We start from the raw sequence: 19418 nt of genomic DNA, 5'->3' as shown, positions 1-19418 counted from the left end.
GCAAGTTCATCTACCTTATTTCGTATACTTCTTGCATTGAAGTATAACACTTCAAGCCACTTTCCTGTTTACAGGCACCCTCCTTTGAGATTGATGCCATGTTCCTAACCTCCCCACACTCCAGGTCCTGCACCCTAAAGCTACAGTCTAGGTTCCCATGCCCTGCAGAGTTAGTTTATTTGAAATGATGCAACTTCCATTACAAACATTGATCACATTTTCAAAAACAAACAAACATTCAGAAAGCTCTACTTGCAAAGTGTGAAGAAAAAAAAACTTATTTGCTCCCCTGTTCATACACATACAGCACAAATATAAAACATTTCATTAGCTAATTGAGTAAATGGAGGTTAGAAAAGCAAATTTACCATGTAGACTGTTTTCAGTGATATCGCTCAGTTACAAGTCACTGATGATCTCTTACCTTCTGATTGTAACAGTTAGCATTGCAGATATAACAGATGAACTTGGCAGATGTAGAATCCATCTCCTCAGTTGAGTCCTCACTACCCTTGGTCACAGAATCTGGTGCAGATGTACTGATTGCCCGACTCTCACTGCTCTGCTGAATTGTCACTTTCAGTGTACTCATGGTGCTCAGCATCTGGAAGGCATAAATTTTCATTTGTTTACTCAACATATCAAGAAATTGAGGGAGGAGTTGTCACCAGTGTGTAGGTGTCAGGATTGAGTGTGGGATAGTGATCACAAGGAATAGAAGGGAAAGGAACAGTTTAAGAAACGATGCTTGGTTTGCCTGCTGACCATCTTGAACAATGATAACCCCACACGCAAGAATAATGACGCACCTAGTACCTGTGTGTGGCATCCTGCCTTTCAGACCTGGTTTCCAATTGACTCCAAGTTGACACAACGCAGTAGTTCTCCACGTCCTGATGCTGCCTGACTTGCTGTGTTCTTCCAACCTCTTGCTTGTCAACATTATATCTCTGCAAGCAACTCACATTCAATAATGGTCCTAGCAATATTTCCCATGCTGCTGAGCCTTCTTTATGCCCTGGACTGAAGTTTCTTAACAATTTCCATCAACACTTCTTCAATTGTGGTGATGTGTCCCAAGTATCATCATTTCTCAGGAACTCAAAAGCTCCTTATCACCCTCATTCAGTCTTGTTTTCTATTTACAGCCTTTTGGAATCCATGTTAGCTGTCATTACTCTTGCTTGCTTTTTAAATCAAGTGGTTTCCTGTTCACTTTACTGGGATTTTTCAACTTAAAGGGCATATTTTTCACATAACATTTTATATCAGCCTTTAAAATGAAAAACACCCTCAAGAATGTAAGCAGGCGGCACGGTGGCACAGTGGTTAGCACTGCTGCCTCACAGTACCAGAGACCCGGGTTCAATTCCCGCCTCAGGTGACTGACTGTGTGGAGTTTGCACGTTCTCCCAGTGTCTGCGTGGGTTTCCTCCGGGTGCTCCAGTTTCCTCCCACAGTCCAAAGATGTGCAGGGACAGGTGAATTGGCCATACTAAATTGCCCGTAGTGTTAGGTAAGGGGTAAATGTAGGGGTATGGGTGGGTTGCGCTTAGGAGGGTTGGTGTGGACTTGTTGGGCCTAAGGGCCTGTTTCCACAATGTAATGTAAAGTAATCTAATCTAATCAATAGTAAGCTTTGACTAAAATTCAAGACCTGCTAACCAAGTTCCATGTTGAGTTAATCAAGCTTCATTGGTCAATCTTCATTTAACAGATCAGCTGAGATGACTTCTATCAGAGAACAGTGTAAAAGATGCACAGCTTCATAGGCAGCTTTGGCTTCCATTGAAACATCATACTCATCGCATTCATTAAGAAATCGCATTCATTGAGAAATATTCTCACCTCTGTGTTAACTGCATTGTGCTCCAAATTCTGAGCTCCACTGCCTTCACATTCACTGGTTTCTGTGAACAGATTATTTTAAAAAATGAACCTGTCACCAAAGCAACAGAGTTTTATAAACAACAGCCTTATTTAAAAGCATCTGACATTGCCAGAACACTGGTCACTGGACATAACATGGCACATCTTCCCAATAAAAAAACGTTTCTAATTAGCAAGCCTGGGAACTATTAGGTAAAATTTACAATTCCTGTGTCCTCGTACATGAAGCAGGCAAAGCAGAGAACAGTAGCCTACATCTAGGCAAGGGTGTTGAAAAAGCTTAACACAACTCCAAACCAGGTAATGAAGGATCTGAGGTGATTTAATAAGAACCTGAGTTTTATTCCATTAAAGTAGCTCCAGGATTCACTATATCATAAAACTGTAAACCCAGCAGCAAGGCTGGGAAGTGAAATATTAGCTAAATGAGAATGCTAAAATTCATAATATTCAGAAACTCACAAGCTAAAATAAATCTTCAAGATGCTCAGTTTAATAGAGACCAACTTTTACATTTGTCTGCGTAACAGTGACTGATGTTTGAATATCTTTAGAAGCACTTGGAAATGTCCTAAAGGCTTGATACTTCATTATTACCGGGCTGTTTCTCTCACTGTTTCCCACTTACCACTTAATCACAAGAACGTTAGAAGGAGTAGACCTTACAGTCCCATGAGACTGCTCCACCATTCATCACAATTTTGGTTGATCCTTTTCTTCAGATCCACTTTTCTGCCTCTCCCCACATCCCTGATTTTCTGATCAAACATAGTTAAATATATTAGGTGACAATGCACCTGTAATCCTTTGGGGTAGATAATTTCAAAGATCCACAAACTTCTGAATTAAGAAATTTCTCCTTATCTCAGTCCTCAATAATTGTTTTGTTATGTTGAGACAGTGTTTCTGGCCTCCAGGTTTCTTCCTGGCCAGAGATAATAATCCCAGTCTTGATCTCATGAAGTCCCTTCAGAATTGTGTATATTTCAACCAAATCAGCTCTAAACTTTCTAAACTCCAGAGAATATAGGCCCAATACAGTTAGCTTCTCGTCAAAGATAAGCTTTTCAGTCCAGGAACCAACCTAGTAAATCTTCACTCTACTGCCATCAAGGCTAGTACATCCTTTCTTTGATATGGAAGCTGAAAATGTTCAAAGTCCTTTACACTTGTGGAAAGACTTCCTTACTCTTCACCTCCAATCATGTTGCATCAAAGACCTATGTGCTACTTGTCTTCCTAATTGCTTGCCGTATCAGGACTTCATTATTTAGTCCACTGAATTAACTATTGACGAAAATCATTGCAGGAAATTACACATTAGTGCTGCTGCATGTGCACTCCAGGTCTCCATAATACTGTCATGTCACGCAAGCGTTAACATCAAATTCAAGGACAGTATGTTATCTATTTCTAACTTAAATTCTAATAACACTTCAACACTTCAGTTGCATTTCTTCGCCTGAAAACATAAATGATTTATTTTGAGATTTTCAGCAATAAAAAGGCATCTTTTCTATGTATAACCTAGACAATTTTCCACTAGATATTGTCCTTCAGTTGAGATGTTCCACTCCTACCCCTTATCTGGCATTTTATCTGTACCTGAACTGTGGCATTGACTATTTTACAGGTAGCGGCAAAGCTCATTTATCTAGGTAGAGAACAACAGCTTTGCTTTCCGTACCTTCCAGTTTTGTTTTTAATATAAGAGGAAGAGGTATGGGATGCACCACCTTGGCCACTGTAACTGCAATACATTACTGACTTTTTAAAATTCATTCATGGGATGTGGTGTCGCTGGCTGCCAGCATTTATTGTCCATCCTTAGTCCTTCAGAAAGTGGTGGTAAGATGCCTTCTTGAACCACTGCAGTCCATGTGCTATTGGTAAACCCATAATGTCATTAGGGAGAGAATTCTGGATTTTGACCTAGCAACACAAAGAATGGTGATATGTTTCCAATTTAGTGGCTTGGAGAGAAACTTGCAGGTGGTGGTGTTCCCATAAATCTATTGCCCTTGTCCTTCCAGAAGTGGTTGTGGGTTTGGAAGGTACTGTCTGAGGATCTTTGGTGAATTTCTGCAGCACATCTTGTAGATAGTATACACTGCTGCTACTGAGTATTGATGGTGGAGACAGTGGGTGTTCGTGGATGTGGTGCCAATCAAGCTGGCTGTTTTGTCCTGGATGGTGACAAGTTTCTTGAGTGTTGTTGGAGCTGTACCCATCCAAGCAAGTGGGAAGCATTCCATCACATTCTTGACTTGTGCCTTGTAGATGGGGAGTCAGGAAGTGAGTTACCCGCCACAGTATTCCTAGCCTGTGAGCATTTATATGTTTGGTCCAGTTGAGTTTCTGTTCAATGGTCACCCCCCAGAATGTTGATAATGGAGGATTCAGAGATGGTAATACCATTAAACATAACGGGGTGGGAATTAGATTGGAGACTTCATTGCCTGCCACTTGTGTACTGCAGATGTTCCTTCCCACTTGTCAGACGAAGTCTGGATATTGTCCAGATATTGTTGCATTTGAACACAGACTGCTTTGAACGTTGTGCAATCATTAATGAATATCCCAACTTCTAACTTTATGACGGTTATATCTATCATGAGGAACTCCTGCAGAAATGTCTTGGAGCTGAGATGATTGACCCCCAACAAGCACAACTATTTTTCAATGTGTCAGGTGTGACTCCAATTAGCAGTCAGTTTGCCCCTTATTTCCTATGAATTCCAGTTTTGCTAGAGCTCCTTGATGCCACACTTGGTCAATTGTGGCCTTAATGTCGAGGGCTATCACTCTCACCTCACCTTTGGAATTCAACATATTTGTTCATGTTTGAACCAATGCTACAATGAGATTAGGTGGTGACCCTGGCAGAACCCAAACTGGGCAAGTTACAAATGTAGATGATGTGTTGTGTTATAGGCCTCTGACAATTAATATGGATTTTCCCTCTCACATCTACTCTGGAGCTTCACGTACCTTTGTCTCTGTCTTCTCCCTTCAGATTGCTCTTGCTTGTAGCTGACTCCCCAGCATCAGAATGTTTAATGAGATTATCATCATTTTCACTGTTGAAAGAAGAATTTAACTTTGTTCAAAGTTAATTCAACAACAAATACGGACACCAGTAGACCACTGACAGTAACCCCATATTTTGCTTCCATGTAACAATATCTAGACATGCCAGGTAATTACAAATCCAATCGCAATGTGGCCCAACATAAGTAAGACTCAAAGAGTTCAAGTGCACTTCCTTTTAAAGATGGGAGTGGAGGACTGTTTCACAAGATTCAAATAGTACATTCCAATAATGTTGACATATAAAGCTTGGAATATTTATCTCTAGTAGAAGCAAAAAACAAGGTGAGACAAAAAGAAAGAAAAGTGCTGCATGCTCCCTCATTTTTCCACTAGAAACAATTATAGACCAAGTTGTATTCACAAATTAGGTTTGCTGTGACTCAGCTGACTTTCTCATTCTTGCTAGGAGTCAAAAGGTCTGAGTTCAAATTGTATTCAAAACCTGAACACACATAGTTCAGTTCAGTACTGAGGGTGACCTGCACTATTAGAGTTGTTGACTTTTGGATGAAAAATTGAACAAAACCCCTACGTCCCCTCTCAAATGGTTGTAAAAGATCTCATGACATTGCTTTGAAAAGGAACAGGGACCTATCCCTCATATCTTGGCCAACCTTTTAACCACCAAATCAGTATTTCTCTAACTCTTTCATGATGGTGTTAGAAACAAATTCTTTTCCTGTTCTCATGTTTGCGTATCAATTTCTGTCTTGGTACACTTCTGTGAAGCACCTTGCTATATTTTACTACTTTAAAAAGGTGCTAAATGCAAGTTGCTGCTGTGGTTAAAGGACATGTTCTAGGAGATGTGGGTACAGCTCATCTTATCTGCAAGCATATAAAGGTAATGAAAGAAACCATATTGTCATTTTTGTTTCAAACGTAATTCTACTTCAGCAGAATTTATAACCAATATTATAATAATTATTCTTTAAATCTGGTCATAACATACAGTTCTAAAAACATACACACTTTCATTATTTCATTCTTGAATTACAAATCTAGGAATAAGGTCATTAACACAAAGCTTAAACTGTGCGGCACAAACATGCCCCTTTGAACACTTTGAATTCTCGAAACTCTCAAATCGAACCGTTAGCAAGCAAAACATTATCGAGGACTGTCACCTTACTTCACAGGGTCACACAGATAGTCCCTTGTTTCCAAGATGTTAATCCTACACTTTGCAATTGGAGCAAAAGATAATGATTTTGGGTCTTTCAAATCACTCGAGGTCCTCAAGGAAGCTGTTTTACTCACAACTAATTGCAAGGTTCTAGGGCAACTTATAAAGGGCAGGCAATTGCTTGATCACTCTTGAATCTAAACAGAATGGTACAATGTTTGGAACACAATCATTCCTGGAAAAAGGTTTTGCATGAAGGTCGAACTGCTGAGATACAGATCACTTCATTTTTATTTAAATTTTAAAAGACACTTCAGTGAAAGAAGTCTCTGGAGTATAGTTGAATAGATTCACCACTAACCCAAAGAGTGGAGCCTGGTTTCAGCAGTGCAGTTAAGATAATCACTTAGGCCCAAATTTTGACCATAACAAAAATCCTAAGTCTCCCATGAACCCACTTTTGCGAGGCGTGAGCCCTGATTCGTACGTGGTGGGGGTCCCAATGCTCATAATGCCTGGGATAGGAAATGGGAATGCAGCAGCTTTGTTCTCAAATGACAGTTGTTAGACTTGGACCGGCTGACATAGTGTACAGAGAAAAAAAAATTAGGGCTGATTTTATGGAGAGAGGAAAGAGGAGAGTCAGGTGAAGATAAAAGTTTAGCACCTTTACAATAACCCCGGTGTACAGATTTATTAGAAAATATTTTAAGGAATATGGCCTACAGGTGGAATTAGGTTACAAATCAACATGATTTGGGCAGCACGTTGGCACAGTGGTTAGCACTGCTGCCTCACAGCACCAGAGGCCCGGGTTCAGTTCCCGCCTCAGGTGACTGACTGTGTAGTTTGTACATTTGCCCCGTGTCTGCGTGGGTTTCCTCCGGGTGCTCCGGTTTCCTCCCACAGTCCAAAGACGTGCAGGTTAGGTGAATTGGCCATGCTAAATTGCCCGTAGTGTTAGGTGAAGGGGTAATTGTAAGAGAATGGGTCTGGGTGGGTTGCGCTTCGGTGTGGACTTGTTGGGTCGAAGGGCCTGTTTCCACACTGTAATTAATCTAATCTAAGTGAATGGCAAAACAGATTAATATGGCTAAATGGCCAAGTGCAGCTTCTATGATGCCCACTATTCATGTTTTCATCTGAAGAGTAGGCATTCCTGCCAACCAGTGTACCAGGTGGTGTCCAAGTATGATCATTACCTCAGGGACAGATCGAATAAACAAACAAACTGAAAATAAAAACTTGCTAATACCTCTCAAGTCTTCTCCTTTTTGCATCTGGTTCATCAGTTTGTGAAGAGTCTTCAGTTTTCGGAGATGCAGAGCCAGCTGCATCTTTTGCATTGGCAGGTTTATTGCCTGATCAGAACAAATTATTTCATTTAAAATACAACTGAGACTTGCTTACTCTATCAAATTAGTAGGATCTCAAAAAATGTTATCTCAACCATGTTATCATTGAGTACAGTCTGGCAGGGATGCCAGAGACCAAACTGAAACAAGGGAATAGGTGATGGTTCTATGTTAATTAAAGGATAATGGGGTGTGAACGCGATTGGGGTGAATTCGATTGGGTGAATACAAAGAATAAGTAAATCAGTGTTGAAGTTTTTGATGCGTGCACATAAGAAACAATATATGTCTTGACTTTTTCGAACCAAAACTGAACTTTTGATATTCAACAATCAGCACTAATCTCCATGGCTCCTACATGTTTGGGTTTGAAATGTTGAGATGACATGCTTACAACTGTAGTAAAATAGTTTCAGATGCAGCAACGAGTATGACAACTTCAAAATATAAATATGATGACAAGTGTAACGGTGAAGCAGGAAATCAAATGTTAATGAGTTCTATAATTTGGAGATGCTCTTGCTATTTAAGCCTGCTATTACACTGCAGACGTTATAGTAGAACAGATTCAATAAAAGAGGGGGTAAAGCAAAGAGAAGTGAGGAGAAAGGTCACTGTGGACTTCTCATAACATTCTTAGAGGAATACTCCTCAAAAGAAATTATCAATGATATAAAATATTCATACATGCATGATGTTTGCAACACTTTGAAAAGACAAAAACTACAGGAATTAGTAATTACAAACAAATTATAAGCTCAAAAGAATCACATCTTTTGAGCTTCATAAAATGTCTGAAATATTCTAGACAGAGCTGATAAATGCTAATGCAGTAACTACTTCGGGAGGTGATAAGATATATTAAGGCACGAGAATTACTCTGGGCAGTTCACCATCTTCCAAAACAAAATGACACTCAGCAGTCCAATAGTTCTTGCATGTTCAGCACTAAGCAATAGTATACTCACCATGGACCTCAAAGTCATGTGAAAGAATGACGCACAAGAACAGCAATAGTGAACAAATCAACTCAAACAGAAAGTCAGTTAGCACTGAGCATGCACCCCATCCCTTTCCCAATTCTGACTGCATCCTCAAGAACATTAAACTGGAAAAGATACTGACAGTAGCATAATAAATAGGAATCTTCACTTGCAGAACCTTAATTTGAAGGGATGAAATTGCTATTGGTCTTCACATAAAAGTCATTAATAAATTTCAAAAATAGTAAATAATTAAGGGGTAAAAGGGGGACAAAATAAAGATCATAACTATCACTAGTAAAAAACTAATGGGGCTAAAAGCCAATAGGTCCCTATAGACTCACTGGCATGTACCTAGGATATTGAAGGAAGTAGATACAGAGATTGTGGATGCACTCATCTACCTTAGATTATGGAAAAGCCCCACAGGATTGGAAAACTGCCAAATTAACACCTTTATTCAAAAAAGGTAAGACAAAATAAAGTTGATTATAAGCCAGTTAGCTTAACATCTCTTACTGGGAAAAATGTTAGAGGCTATTATAAAGGACGTAATAGCAGAACATATAGAAATACATTATATAGTCAAGCACAGTCAGCTTGGCTTCACAAGGGGAAATAATGCCTGACAAATTTACCAGAATTGAAGAGATAACAAGTAGAATAAATACAGGGGAACCAAAAGATGTAAAATATTTGAAAACTGAAAGACTACCGCTTAATAAGATAACAGCCCATCATGTTGGGGTTAGTACACCAGCATGATTGAAGATTGGATAATTCATTGGAATTAGAGTTGGCATAAGGGTGGCATTTTTACTGTAGATACAGGAATGCGATTGTAATTATTGGGGTCACAATTATTTACAACATATATTAATGACCTGAAATGAATGTACTCTAGGCAAGTTTGGATATATCACAAAAGTAGATAGGAAGTCAAGCGATGAGGATAACACAAAGGGTCTGCAGAGAAATACAGAAGGGTTAAGTGAATGGGCAAAAACTTTGCAGATGGAACATAAGGTGGAGAACATGTGAGGCCATTCACTACAGCGGGAATAGAGGAGCTGAATATTATTTAATTGGAGAAAGACTGCTGAGAGCTGCAGAGGGACTTGGGAGCTATTGTGCATAAATCACAGAAAGCTGGCATAAAAATTCAGTAATAATGGAGACAAATGGAATGCTGGCCTTTATTTTATTGGGAATGGAATATAAAAGTAGAAAGTGCTGCTGAAACTGTAAAACGTACATGTTAGACCACACTTAAAATACTGTAAATAGATTTAACTCCTTTATTTAAGAATAGATGCACTTGCACTGAAAACAGTCCAGAGACTGTTCACTAGATTTATCACAAATATAGAGGGATTTTCTCATGTGGAGAGGGACTTGAGTCAGTTGAACCTGAACTCATTGAAATTTAAAAGAATGAGAAGTGACCTTATTGAAACATTTAAGATTCTTAGAGGGGCTTGATTAGGTACATGTGCAAAGGTTCATTTCCCCTCAGATTCTTGACCAGAGACCATAATCTCAGATTAAGGGATTAGGATAGAGGTAAAGAAGAATTCCTTCTCTCAGAGAGGCTAGACTGTTAAATATATTCAAGGCTGAGACAGATAAAACCTTAAACCAATAAGGCAATTGGGGAAAGCTCAGGAAAATGTAGTTGAGGATTATCAGATCATCCACAATTTCATTGGTTTACTTCTGCTCCTATGTCTTATGGTAAATACAACTGACTGTATTATATGAATGGAAATAAAGACTAGCTAGTTTATCCAAGGTGCGCTATTCTGCAACGATTTAATTCCGCACACCATTAGCCCCATTCATCAGCAAGCAATCCCCTGCAATGTATATGTATACCTATCCACATAAAATGAGCCACAACACCTAAACTATCTGAAATCCACCATGAACTTTGTAGGCGTACTTATAGAAAAGACCAAGATTTTAGGTTAGCAAATATACACAGCCAAAAGCTTAGAAGGAGAAAATATATTTGCTTTGCCTTTCTATTTCCCTTACAGTTCCAGGTTTTTGAATTACAAATGGTACTGTCATTTTTCTTAATTTTGCGTACTTAGTACCTGCCGCTTCCTCGTTGATTTTATTAGCATCATGCTGTTCATCCATTTTTGCTCGGAATGGCTCTCGTGGTGGATAGCGGTCTCTTCTCATATCATGCATTCTCTTAAAATCCTGCATGAGAAAATAAATTTGAATTCAGCATAATAAAGTCAAGACCAAAACTAAACCATGAGCTCAGACATCATATAGAAACATTTTTCCACATGGAAGATGAAGCTGTGGTAATAGCTCACCCAGAGACAATGTCGCTGGCTGACCTGACACATAAGAGTTCTGAACAACAGACTGAGAAAGAAAAGGATTTTAATTGGAGCCAAATAGCTCTCCAATCCCAAAGGTGCTAGTCTAATCATGCATTCACATGGCAATTAGAGTTGGTATCAAGACAGCAGTTTAGCAGTTAATATCGTCACTCCAATGTTGCCTGTCAAGATGACAGCATCTGTGTGAACAACCTCGCAATGGTAACACATTTGCATCCTGACTGCCTGACAGCGATACATTGTTTCTGTTAACATCTGATAATAGAATGTGCCAAAAAGGGAGGTGGTGACATAATGGTATTGTCACTAATCTAGCAATTACAAAACCACAGAGTGAAGTTCTGGTGAGATGGATTCAAATCCCACCATCGTAAATGGTGAAATTTGAATTCAATTAGGTCTGAAAATAATTACTAAAAAACAGCATGATGTAAAGATAACAATCTCTTCATCAATGTCAGCAAAACGAAGGAGCTGGTCATTGACTTCAGGAAGCGGAGTGCAGGGCATACCCCTGTCTGTATCAATGGTGCTGAGGTGAAGATGGCCAACAGCGCCAAGTTCCTGGGAGTGACGATCACTAACAATCTATCCTGGTGCAGCCACATTGACTCTGCAGTCAAGAAAGCACAGCATCACCTCTACTTCCTCAGGAGGCTAAGGAAATTCAGCATGTCCATAAAGACTCTTAGAAATTTTTATAGGCGCATCATAGAAAGTGTGCTATCTGGATACATCACAGTGTGGTACGGCAACTGCTCTTCCAAGATTGAAAGAAACTATAGAGGTGAGAACATAGCCCAGCCCATCACGCCAACCAGCCTTCTATCCATTGATTTCATCTATACTTGCTGCATTGGGAAAACAATCAAGATAATCAAAGACTCCTCCCACTCCAGTTATACTCTCTTCCACCATCTACCATCAAAGAAAATACACAAATGTTTGTATAGACATATAAAGAGATTTAAAAACAGATTGTTCCCAAGTGTTATTAGACTTTTGAATCAACCTCTTTAATGACAATGTTGACCTTTCCTGGCAGCTATAACACTGTATCCTGCACTCTATTCTGTTCCCCTAATGCACTTGTATAGTACCATCTGTCTGTAAAGCACGCAAGACAAGGCTTTTCACTGTACCTTGGTACGCAAAACAGTAATAAATCAAATCAAACGTTTCTATGCACCTCTTACTCAGTCAGTGCCAACTGTGTATGGGGAGTGATATTGTCAAAGCTCAAACCAAAATCAAATATCAAAAGTTAGTCAAACAGGGGAAGGCCTGTTCAAAGTATTCTGTAGGGATGCAAAAATGTAAGTTTCATTAGCAGTGCAAATTACCCATTCCTACATATCCTTCTCTTTGAACCACAGCTGTCTGTGAGACGGGGTGGGGGGGGGAGGAGGTCTCCCGTAATACTGTAACGTAAATTTCAGGAAAGTGACCCAGTGACAATGTAGGCACGACGCTTTATGTACAAGTCAGGATCGAGATATGATTTGGAGAGACACTTGAGGTGATAATATACCCAAACACATCTATTGCATTTATTCTTCTGGACTGTGGAGCATATGAATTTTCTGGGGTGGGGCAAGGACTGCATTTGAAAATATATTCCAATATATTTTACAGAACACAACAGAGCTCATCGGTCTTTCATTCAGACATTTATGAAGATGCATAGTCATATCTCTTCAGGCACTTGGTAGTCCAACCTTTGCAATGGAAAAACAGTTTCCATTCCTCCAGCTTAGTTCATTTCTTACAGTGACTGCCCGGAGATTATTCACTGCACTAACGTACTTGTTGAGAATCTTCTGTCTAGATTAGTATTATCCAAGGTAGTTAACTCCTTGGCCATTTATTTGGATACAAACCTAAATTTTTATATAGAAAAAAACAGTCACACTTTTATTAGTATTTTTTTTTGTCTGGACAATCTCCATTTCTTTCACATTAGCCTATTTAAATTCTATGCTGCAGCTTTCCCACTTGGAACATCTCATTCATGCCACTGAACCGAGATTCCACTTACTTTGTTAAATCTTCGGTGATGTTGCTGGAACAATTGGTTCCCAAATCTAATGCGAGGTGTCTGGAGCTGGATGCCAAGGGGAGGGGTGCCCAGGATTGATGCTCGGGGTCCTGGTGAGAAAAATGGCTGAAGACCTGGGGCAGTCATGCTGTAACCATGAAGACTACCTGTAAAATTTGATACTTATGAGAATCAGATTTAATAAACAGAATCCATTACAATGCTGTCTACCACATTAGATGTAGACACAATTCACATCGACTCTTAGCAAAAGCTTAACAATTATAATTAAAAATTGTTAATTTTTTTTCTAAGTTCTTTCCACTATAACTCTTAATGCAGAAAATGCATTTTGGTGAAAAAAACCATACCTTAACAATAAAATTTGGAGGAACTGTGTTGGACTGGGGTGGACAAAGTTAAAAATCACACAACACCAGGTTATGGTCCAACAGGTTTATTTGGAAGCACTAGCTTTCAAAGCAGTGCATCTTCATCAGGTGCTTGTGGAACAGGACCATAAGACGCAGAATTTATAGCTGTAAATTCTGTGTCTTATGGTCCTGCTCCACAACCACCTGATGAAGAAGCAGCACTTCGAAAGCTAGTGCTCCCAAATAAACCTGTTGAACTATAATATGGTGTTGTGTGATTTTTAAGTTTAACAATAAGAGTTAATAAGAATTAACAATGACAGTTAAACTTATCTACAAATCAAAAAGGATTTAAACTAAACAGTTCTGAAATATGTTCTTTTGATCAAGGCAACATGAAGGATGAAATAGATGCAAATCTACAGAACTATCCAATCAAATATGTCTCGTATCAAAAAATAGTGTCAGGTAAAAATAAAATTGAGAAAATCTGGGTTTGAAAAAGCAAAAGGAATAATGAGAAAAGACTGGCAGCTAGCAAATGAATAGCAAGAGGTGGGTAAAAGGAGTGTGGCTGATTAGGACTGATTAAAAAAGTGGAGACAGGAGGCAAGTGTCAAACAAATACTCTGCATCTGTCTTTGCCAAAGAGAGAGATGCTACTCACTCCAATGCAGCAGAGGAGGAAACTCAGTCACAAGATTGATAAAAGTGACATGGCAGATGTGTTGAATAGACTGTTGACAATGCATCAGGACCAGATGAGAATGATATCTGGTCAGAGGCTCAGTGTGGACTGTTTGGGCTGAAGGGCCTGTTTCCATACTGTAGGGAATCTAATCTAATCTCATATCAAGGATTTTGAATGAGTAGAAATTGCAGGGAACTGGCTAGACCTCGAGGAGATGCCAGAAGACTGGAAGATTGCAAATATCTGTATCACAGTCTTGCTCAAGAAAGGTTGTAATGATTAGCCCAGTAATCACAGACCGGTCAATTTAACTTCAGTGGGGGGGAAATTTCGGGAGATAATTATTTGGAATAGAATTACTAGTTACATGGAAAGAGGTGGTTGATTAAAAAGAGTCATCCTGGATTTCTAAAGGGGAAATCACATTCATCTAACTTGCTGGCACTTTCTGAAGCAGTAACAAAAAGGCTCAATGAGGGTAATGCTGCTGATGTGATATTCATGGATTTCCAGAAGACATTTGAAATGGTACCATACAACAGACCTGTGAGGAAAGTTATAGGTCATGGAACAAAAGGAAAGGTAACAGCATGGATACAAAACGAACTGAGTGAGCAGGAAACACAGTAATGACCAATAGATATTTTTCAGGCTGGAGGAAGATTTGTAGCGCAATTCCCAAGGGATTGATTTTAGGATCTTTGCTCTTCCTGATAACCTCAACCTTGGTATGCTGGGGGCAATTTTAAAATTTGTATTTAACAAAACTTGGTAGATACGTAAATCATCAGGAGGGTAGTGTAGAATTCCAGAAGAAACAAAGACAATTTCTTGGAATGGGCATAGTTGGTGGATGAGTTTCAATGCAAAGACGTATGAAGTGATGCATTTTGGTAGGAAAAGCATTGAAAGACAATATAAAATAGGAAGTACAATTCTAAAGGGTAATGCAGAAGCAGAGAGACTAGGATGGAAATACGCACATCACTGAAAGTGACAAGAGAGGTAGAGAGCGCAGTAAGGAAAGCATATGGTGTCCTCAGCTTTATTAACAGTGGTGTAGAGTACAATGTTGAATTTCTATGTGACACTTGTTAGACGTCAACTTGAGTACATAATATAGGAAGCGTGTGTATAATGTTTAAAGATTACATGAGAATATCTCTCGACATTAATGTAATATTATGGGTTAAACTGCAGTCTTTGAGTGGGGACGACCATCATGAAAGACTACGGATGACCATCCATTGTAATTCACAATTCATTTAGACAGTCATTTGCTAATACTCTCCTGCTATTGGCAAGTTAAACTATCATTCAATCTCTTTCATTCAGAAATGCTTTCTGGCCAGAGTTAAGTGGCACCTGCATTGTCTTGGGAAATCACTGAGTCAGGAAATTGTCTGCATAATGATTGACAGGACTGGGGCATTAGCATTTGCATTATCTCAGAGGATGATCTCATCCTACCATTGTACCTGGGGTAATGTGACTGTGAGTAACTCACGGTTGTCTTGAGTGGCATGTAACTGTGGGAAAGACCTGTAAAAGGGGATGTGTTTTCTTTGTTCAGGGCCTCACGCGCGTGCAAGAAGGGTCACCTGACATGTACAAGCTTTAATAAACTTTAACTGTTTGCAGAAGTTGGTGCGTGCGAATTGTATCTTGCATGCAAAACCTCGAGAAAAGCACCTAACATATGGTGACAGCAGTGGGATCCCAAAATACACGGAGCTTCCAGGTGAACTGAATAAGCGATCGTCTGAGTGTTGGTTGTGTGAGGCGGATGGGCCCACAAGGTAAGCTTCACCTTGATTTCTCTCTAAATCTACCATTGAGATGACCCCCTCATCTCCTGGGACTCGGTGGTGACAGAATCTTTGAGGTAACTCGCATACTTGCACAGAGTCACTTTGCGCGAAGCTGGGTTTTAAAAGAGTTTTAGAAAGGGATGAATTGGGGTTACAGTCCCCACAGTTAAATCGGGGTTAAGAGTCCCAGGGGTGAATCAGAGTTAGAGTCCCAGACCTGAAAAGGGGTTAGAGTCCCCAGGTAAAAAGGAGTTTAAAGTCCTCTAGGGAAAAAGGATTTTAACATCCTCCAGGGAAGAAGTTTAAAATCCTCTAGTGGCGAGATTTGAGGCACCAGAGTAAAATAAAGCTAGAATTTGATACTTCTTACAATTGTTGCCTTTGTCCCCCACACCGCCCCTTACAAGTACTCTGAGACAACAGGGCATCACTGGAAGAAGGGGAAGAAAGTGGAGCCGGTCCACTCGGGTCCCGACAGTAAAATGCATTGACTGCTGGGGAAGCTTTGTCTGAATTTTTGTGCTGTGAACTTGACTCTGCAAGTCTTTGTTCTGGGGGAAGAGTGGCTTGGACTGCGATGCAATGTGTTCCACCGTGAAGCTTTTCTCTTTAAGGGTATGATTTTGTTGTGAAGGTACGACTGGTCTTTCTTTCCTTCGAGGCCTCATCTGGTAGTCAGGTGGCGTTCCTCGGTCCTGTGAAGTGAGGATGTTTTAGTGATGTTTTTGTGTTCGCGTGCCAGGCGTTGTGGGTTGCACGAAACTTTGGGAATCTTGGACTAATGCCGGTGTGTTTTTTTTTGTGCCATGGCGGTTGATTCAGAGTCTGTGGAAGTGATTTATTTTTGTCCGATTCTGATGTGGATCTTTTGGGGCCACCTCCTCCATTTTTTTGACTCGTTTTCCATTTCATGGATCATCATCAGGTGAATTGAAGGGGTTCTCAAATGTGAGTGTTTTTCTCCCGTATTGAAATGAGAAGAATTCTGACCAGAGGCTCTTTGAAAAAAAAAAATCGAGAAACGCTGAAATTAAGGTTGTACTCGTACTTGAGTCGAGAAGGGGAAGTTTCAATATAAATTGTGCTATACTGAGAGTGTTCAATATTTAAATATTTTGGTTTGTTAAAATACTGGTTCAGAAAATCCTTTTAAGTAACTGTTTTGCTTTGTTTGAATCAGTAACTGAGTTCAATGTGTTTTGTGGACTGTGTAATAGTGCAGATTTTTGTTTCTACACTGAAATTGTATAACATTATGTACTTTCTAAAATTATCAAACTTGTAACTTTAAGCCCCAGTTTGTTTGAAATTCTACAATGCCTGTTACAAAGAACAGTTGGGTCAGTGATCATGCTTTAGCCAGATGAGAGCATTATATTAAAATATCTTTGCTGCTGTGTTTTTAATGCAGAGTGTTCACAAAAAGAAGAGTGCATTTTTAATTTGATGTTTCGTTAAGATTTTAGAGAATATTAGAACTCGAGGCTGAGTTGTTTAAATTCTGCTAATTATTAAGGCTGCATTGGCCCCCTTCATATTGCAAACTCTAAGAATGTTGATCTCTACCAAAGGTGCCACTGTAATTCCGACTGGTTTATTCGGGAAGTTTCTATTGGAGAACATATTTTAATATATTCTGCATTTGTTTCCCGCAAATATTTGAGATTTAAATCTGAACTGAAACTGCCTCTTAAATGGCTAGAGCACAGGAAACATGTTATTGATTTCTTGCTGTTCTAGATTTTAGAAATACTTTTCCAGGCAGCTTTCACATTAACCAAGTATTAATTTGTTAAAGCAAAATAATTTTTGAACCACCTGAATGGGGTCCCGAGGGTTTGATTTTAGGACCACTGACCATTGTTTAGAAATGATTGAATTGTTTAGCCAGTACAATTAAGAAGTTTATGGATTGTATAAAACTTGATAATGTCAAATAATGAACACACTTCAAGAATTCAAAAAAAGGTTAAGTAGGCAGACACAATTTAGTGTAGTTAAAGATGTGACTGTCTTCATACTGTTAACCACCTTGGCAAGGAAGGAATGAGAGAGGAAATACAAAAATACTTTCAGCAGCTAACATCTTCTTGAGAGTTTCTCCATTCAGAGGTAAAGCATGCCTTCGGACCACCGCCCACCCTTCCACATCCTGATCCAAAGGATCAATCAGCTTCCCAGTCATGAGCATGGAAAGTGAAGGAGCTAACAATGCTTTTTGTCAGTAGCCTTCCTACGGACATTGACCTATGTGAGCTTTACCTTGTCTTTTGAGCATTTAATTGAAATGAAGGTTCACTGATCAAACTAACATCACAACAGCCAGTTGGATTTGTTACATTTAAAACAGAGTGGGGGAAAGCAGCAAAGAATGCTGCGTTCACCTATGCTGCTGCTGCAGCCGCTGCACTGAATGCTCAGATGCACTGGTATCCTCCTTCTGAAGCATCTCTGCAAGGAGGCCAGTTTTGTTAAATATTTAACTGCGCTTACCCAAGAATTCAGATTTCTCCATGGAGTAATGCAGAAGGGCAGACTGAATTTTGTTTTCAGGTTAGACTTTATTGAAGGAGACTTTGGAGAACTGGCTCGATTCCACTTGGCTTGGAGGGAGTGGAGGGCTCTCTAAGGGTCCCATTTCAAACAGGTATGCTGTTTGTGAAAATGTAGGGGGTGATGGATTCTCAGGGGAACGTAGCACGAACAGCCAAGTTTCTGGTATTGAGTCTGGCTCTAATGCAACGAGGGGTACGTCGGCTTCCAAGAGATCAGTTGTGTTATGGGATTCTCTAGTCTGAAGCACAGACAGACATTTCTGTGGCCAGCAGCAAAAAAGCAGAGTGGTGTGTTGCTTCCCTGGTACCAGGATCAAGGATGTCTCAAAGGGTGCAGAATGTTCACACATGGGAGAGGGGCCAGCAGGAGGTCATTGTCCACATTGGAACCTACGACATTGGAAGAGAAAAGGTTGAGACTCTGAAGGGAAATTACACAGAGTTAGGGAGAAATTTAAAAAGGAGGTCCTTAAGGGTAGTAATATCTGGATTACTCCCAGTGCTACGAGCTAGTGAGGGCAGGAATAAGAGGATAGAGCAGATGAATGCATGGCTGAGGAGCTAGTGTATGGGAGAAGTATTCACACTTTTAGATCATTGGGATCTCTTTTGGGGTAGAAGTGACCTGTACAAGGAGGACGGATTGCACCTAAATTGGAAGGGGACTAATATACTGGCAGGGAAATTTGCTAGAACTGCTTGGGAGGATTTAAACTAGTAAGGTGGGGGGGTGGGACCCAGGGAGATAGTGAGGAAAGAGAACGATCTGAGACGGGTACAGCTGAGAACAGAAGTGAATCAAACAGTCAGGGCAGGCAGGGACAAGGTAGGACTAATAAATTAAACTGCATTTATTTCAATGCAAGGGAAGGGCAGATGAACTCAGGGCATGGTTAGGAACATGGGACTGGGATATCATAGCAATTACAGAAACATGGCTCAGGGAGGGGCAGGACTGGCAGCTTAATGTTCCAGGATACAAATGCTACAGGAAGGATAGAAACGGAGGTAAGAGGGGAGGAGGAGTGGCCTTTTTGATAAGGGATAGCATTACAGCTGTGCTGAGGGAAGATATTCCCTGAAATACATCCAGGGAAGTTATTTGAATGGAACTGAGAACTAAGAAAGGGATGATCACC

The 19418-nt window shown here is 39.9% G+C and overlaps 1 protein-coding gene across 4 annotated transcripts in view; it reads right to left on the bottom strand.

The window, feature by feature from the left end:
* LOC122564982 (cip1-interacting zinc finger protein-like) overlaps window positions 1-19418 on the bottom strand; it is a 69359-nt gene that overhangs the window by 31740 nt on the left and 18201 nt on the right. For 3 of the 4 annotated variants that reach the window (XM_043720560.1, XM_043720561.1, XM_043720563.1), the window contains exons 3-8: window positions 12849-13015; window positions 10547-10658; window positions 7365-7470; window positions 4882-4970; window positions 1849-1910; window positions 425-604 (exon numbers count right to left, since the gene is read on the bottom strand). In XM_043720560.1, coding sequence (XP_043576495.1) covers window positions 425-604; window positions 1849-1910; window positions 4882-4970; window positions 7365-7470; window positions 10547-10658; window positions 12849-13015 — 716 coding nt within the window. Of the gene's footprint in view, window positions 1-424; window positions 605-1848; window positions 1911-4881; window positions 4971-7364; window positions 7471-10546; window positions 10659-12848; window positions 13018-19418 lie in introns of all 4 variants that reach the window. The other variant, XM_043720562.1, reaches the window with a different exon arrangement.

This window comes from Chiloscyllium plagiosum, chromosome 30 (genome assembly GCF_004010195.1).
Source record: "Chiloscyllium plagiosum isolate BGI_BamShark_2017 chromosome 30, ASM401019v2, whole genome shotgun sequence".
Lineage (NCBI taxonomy): Eukaryota > Metazoa > Chordata > Chondrichthyes > Orectolobiformes > Hemiscylliidae > Chiloscyllium > Chiloscyllium plagiosum.
The sequence above is the reverse complement of the archived record's forward strand: the minus strand, read 5'-3'. Positions and strand labels throughout refer to the sequence as shown.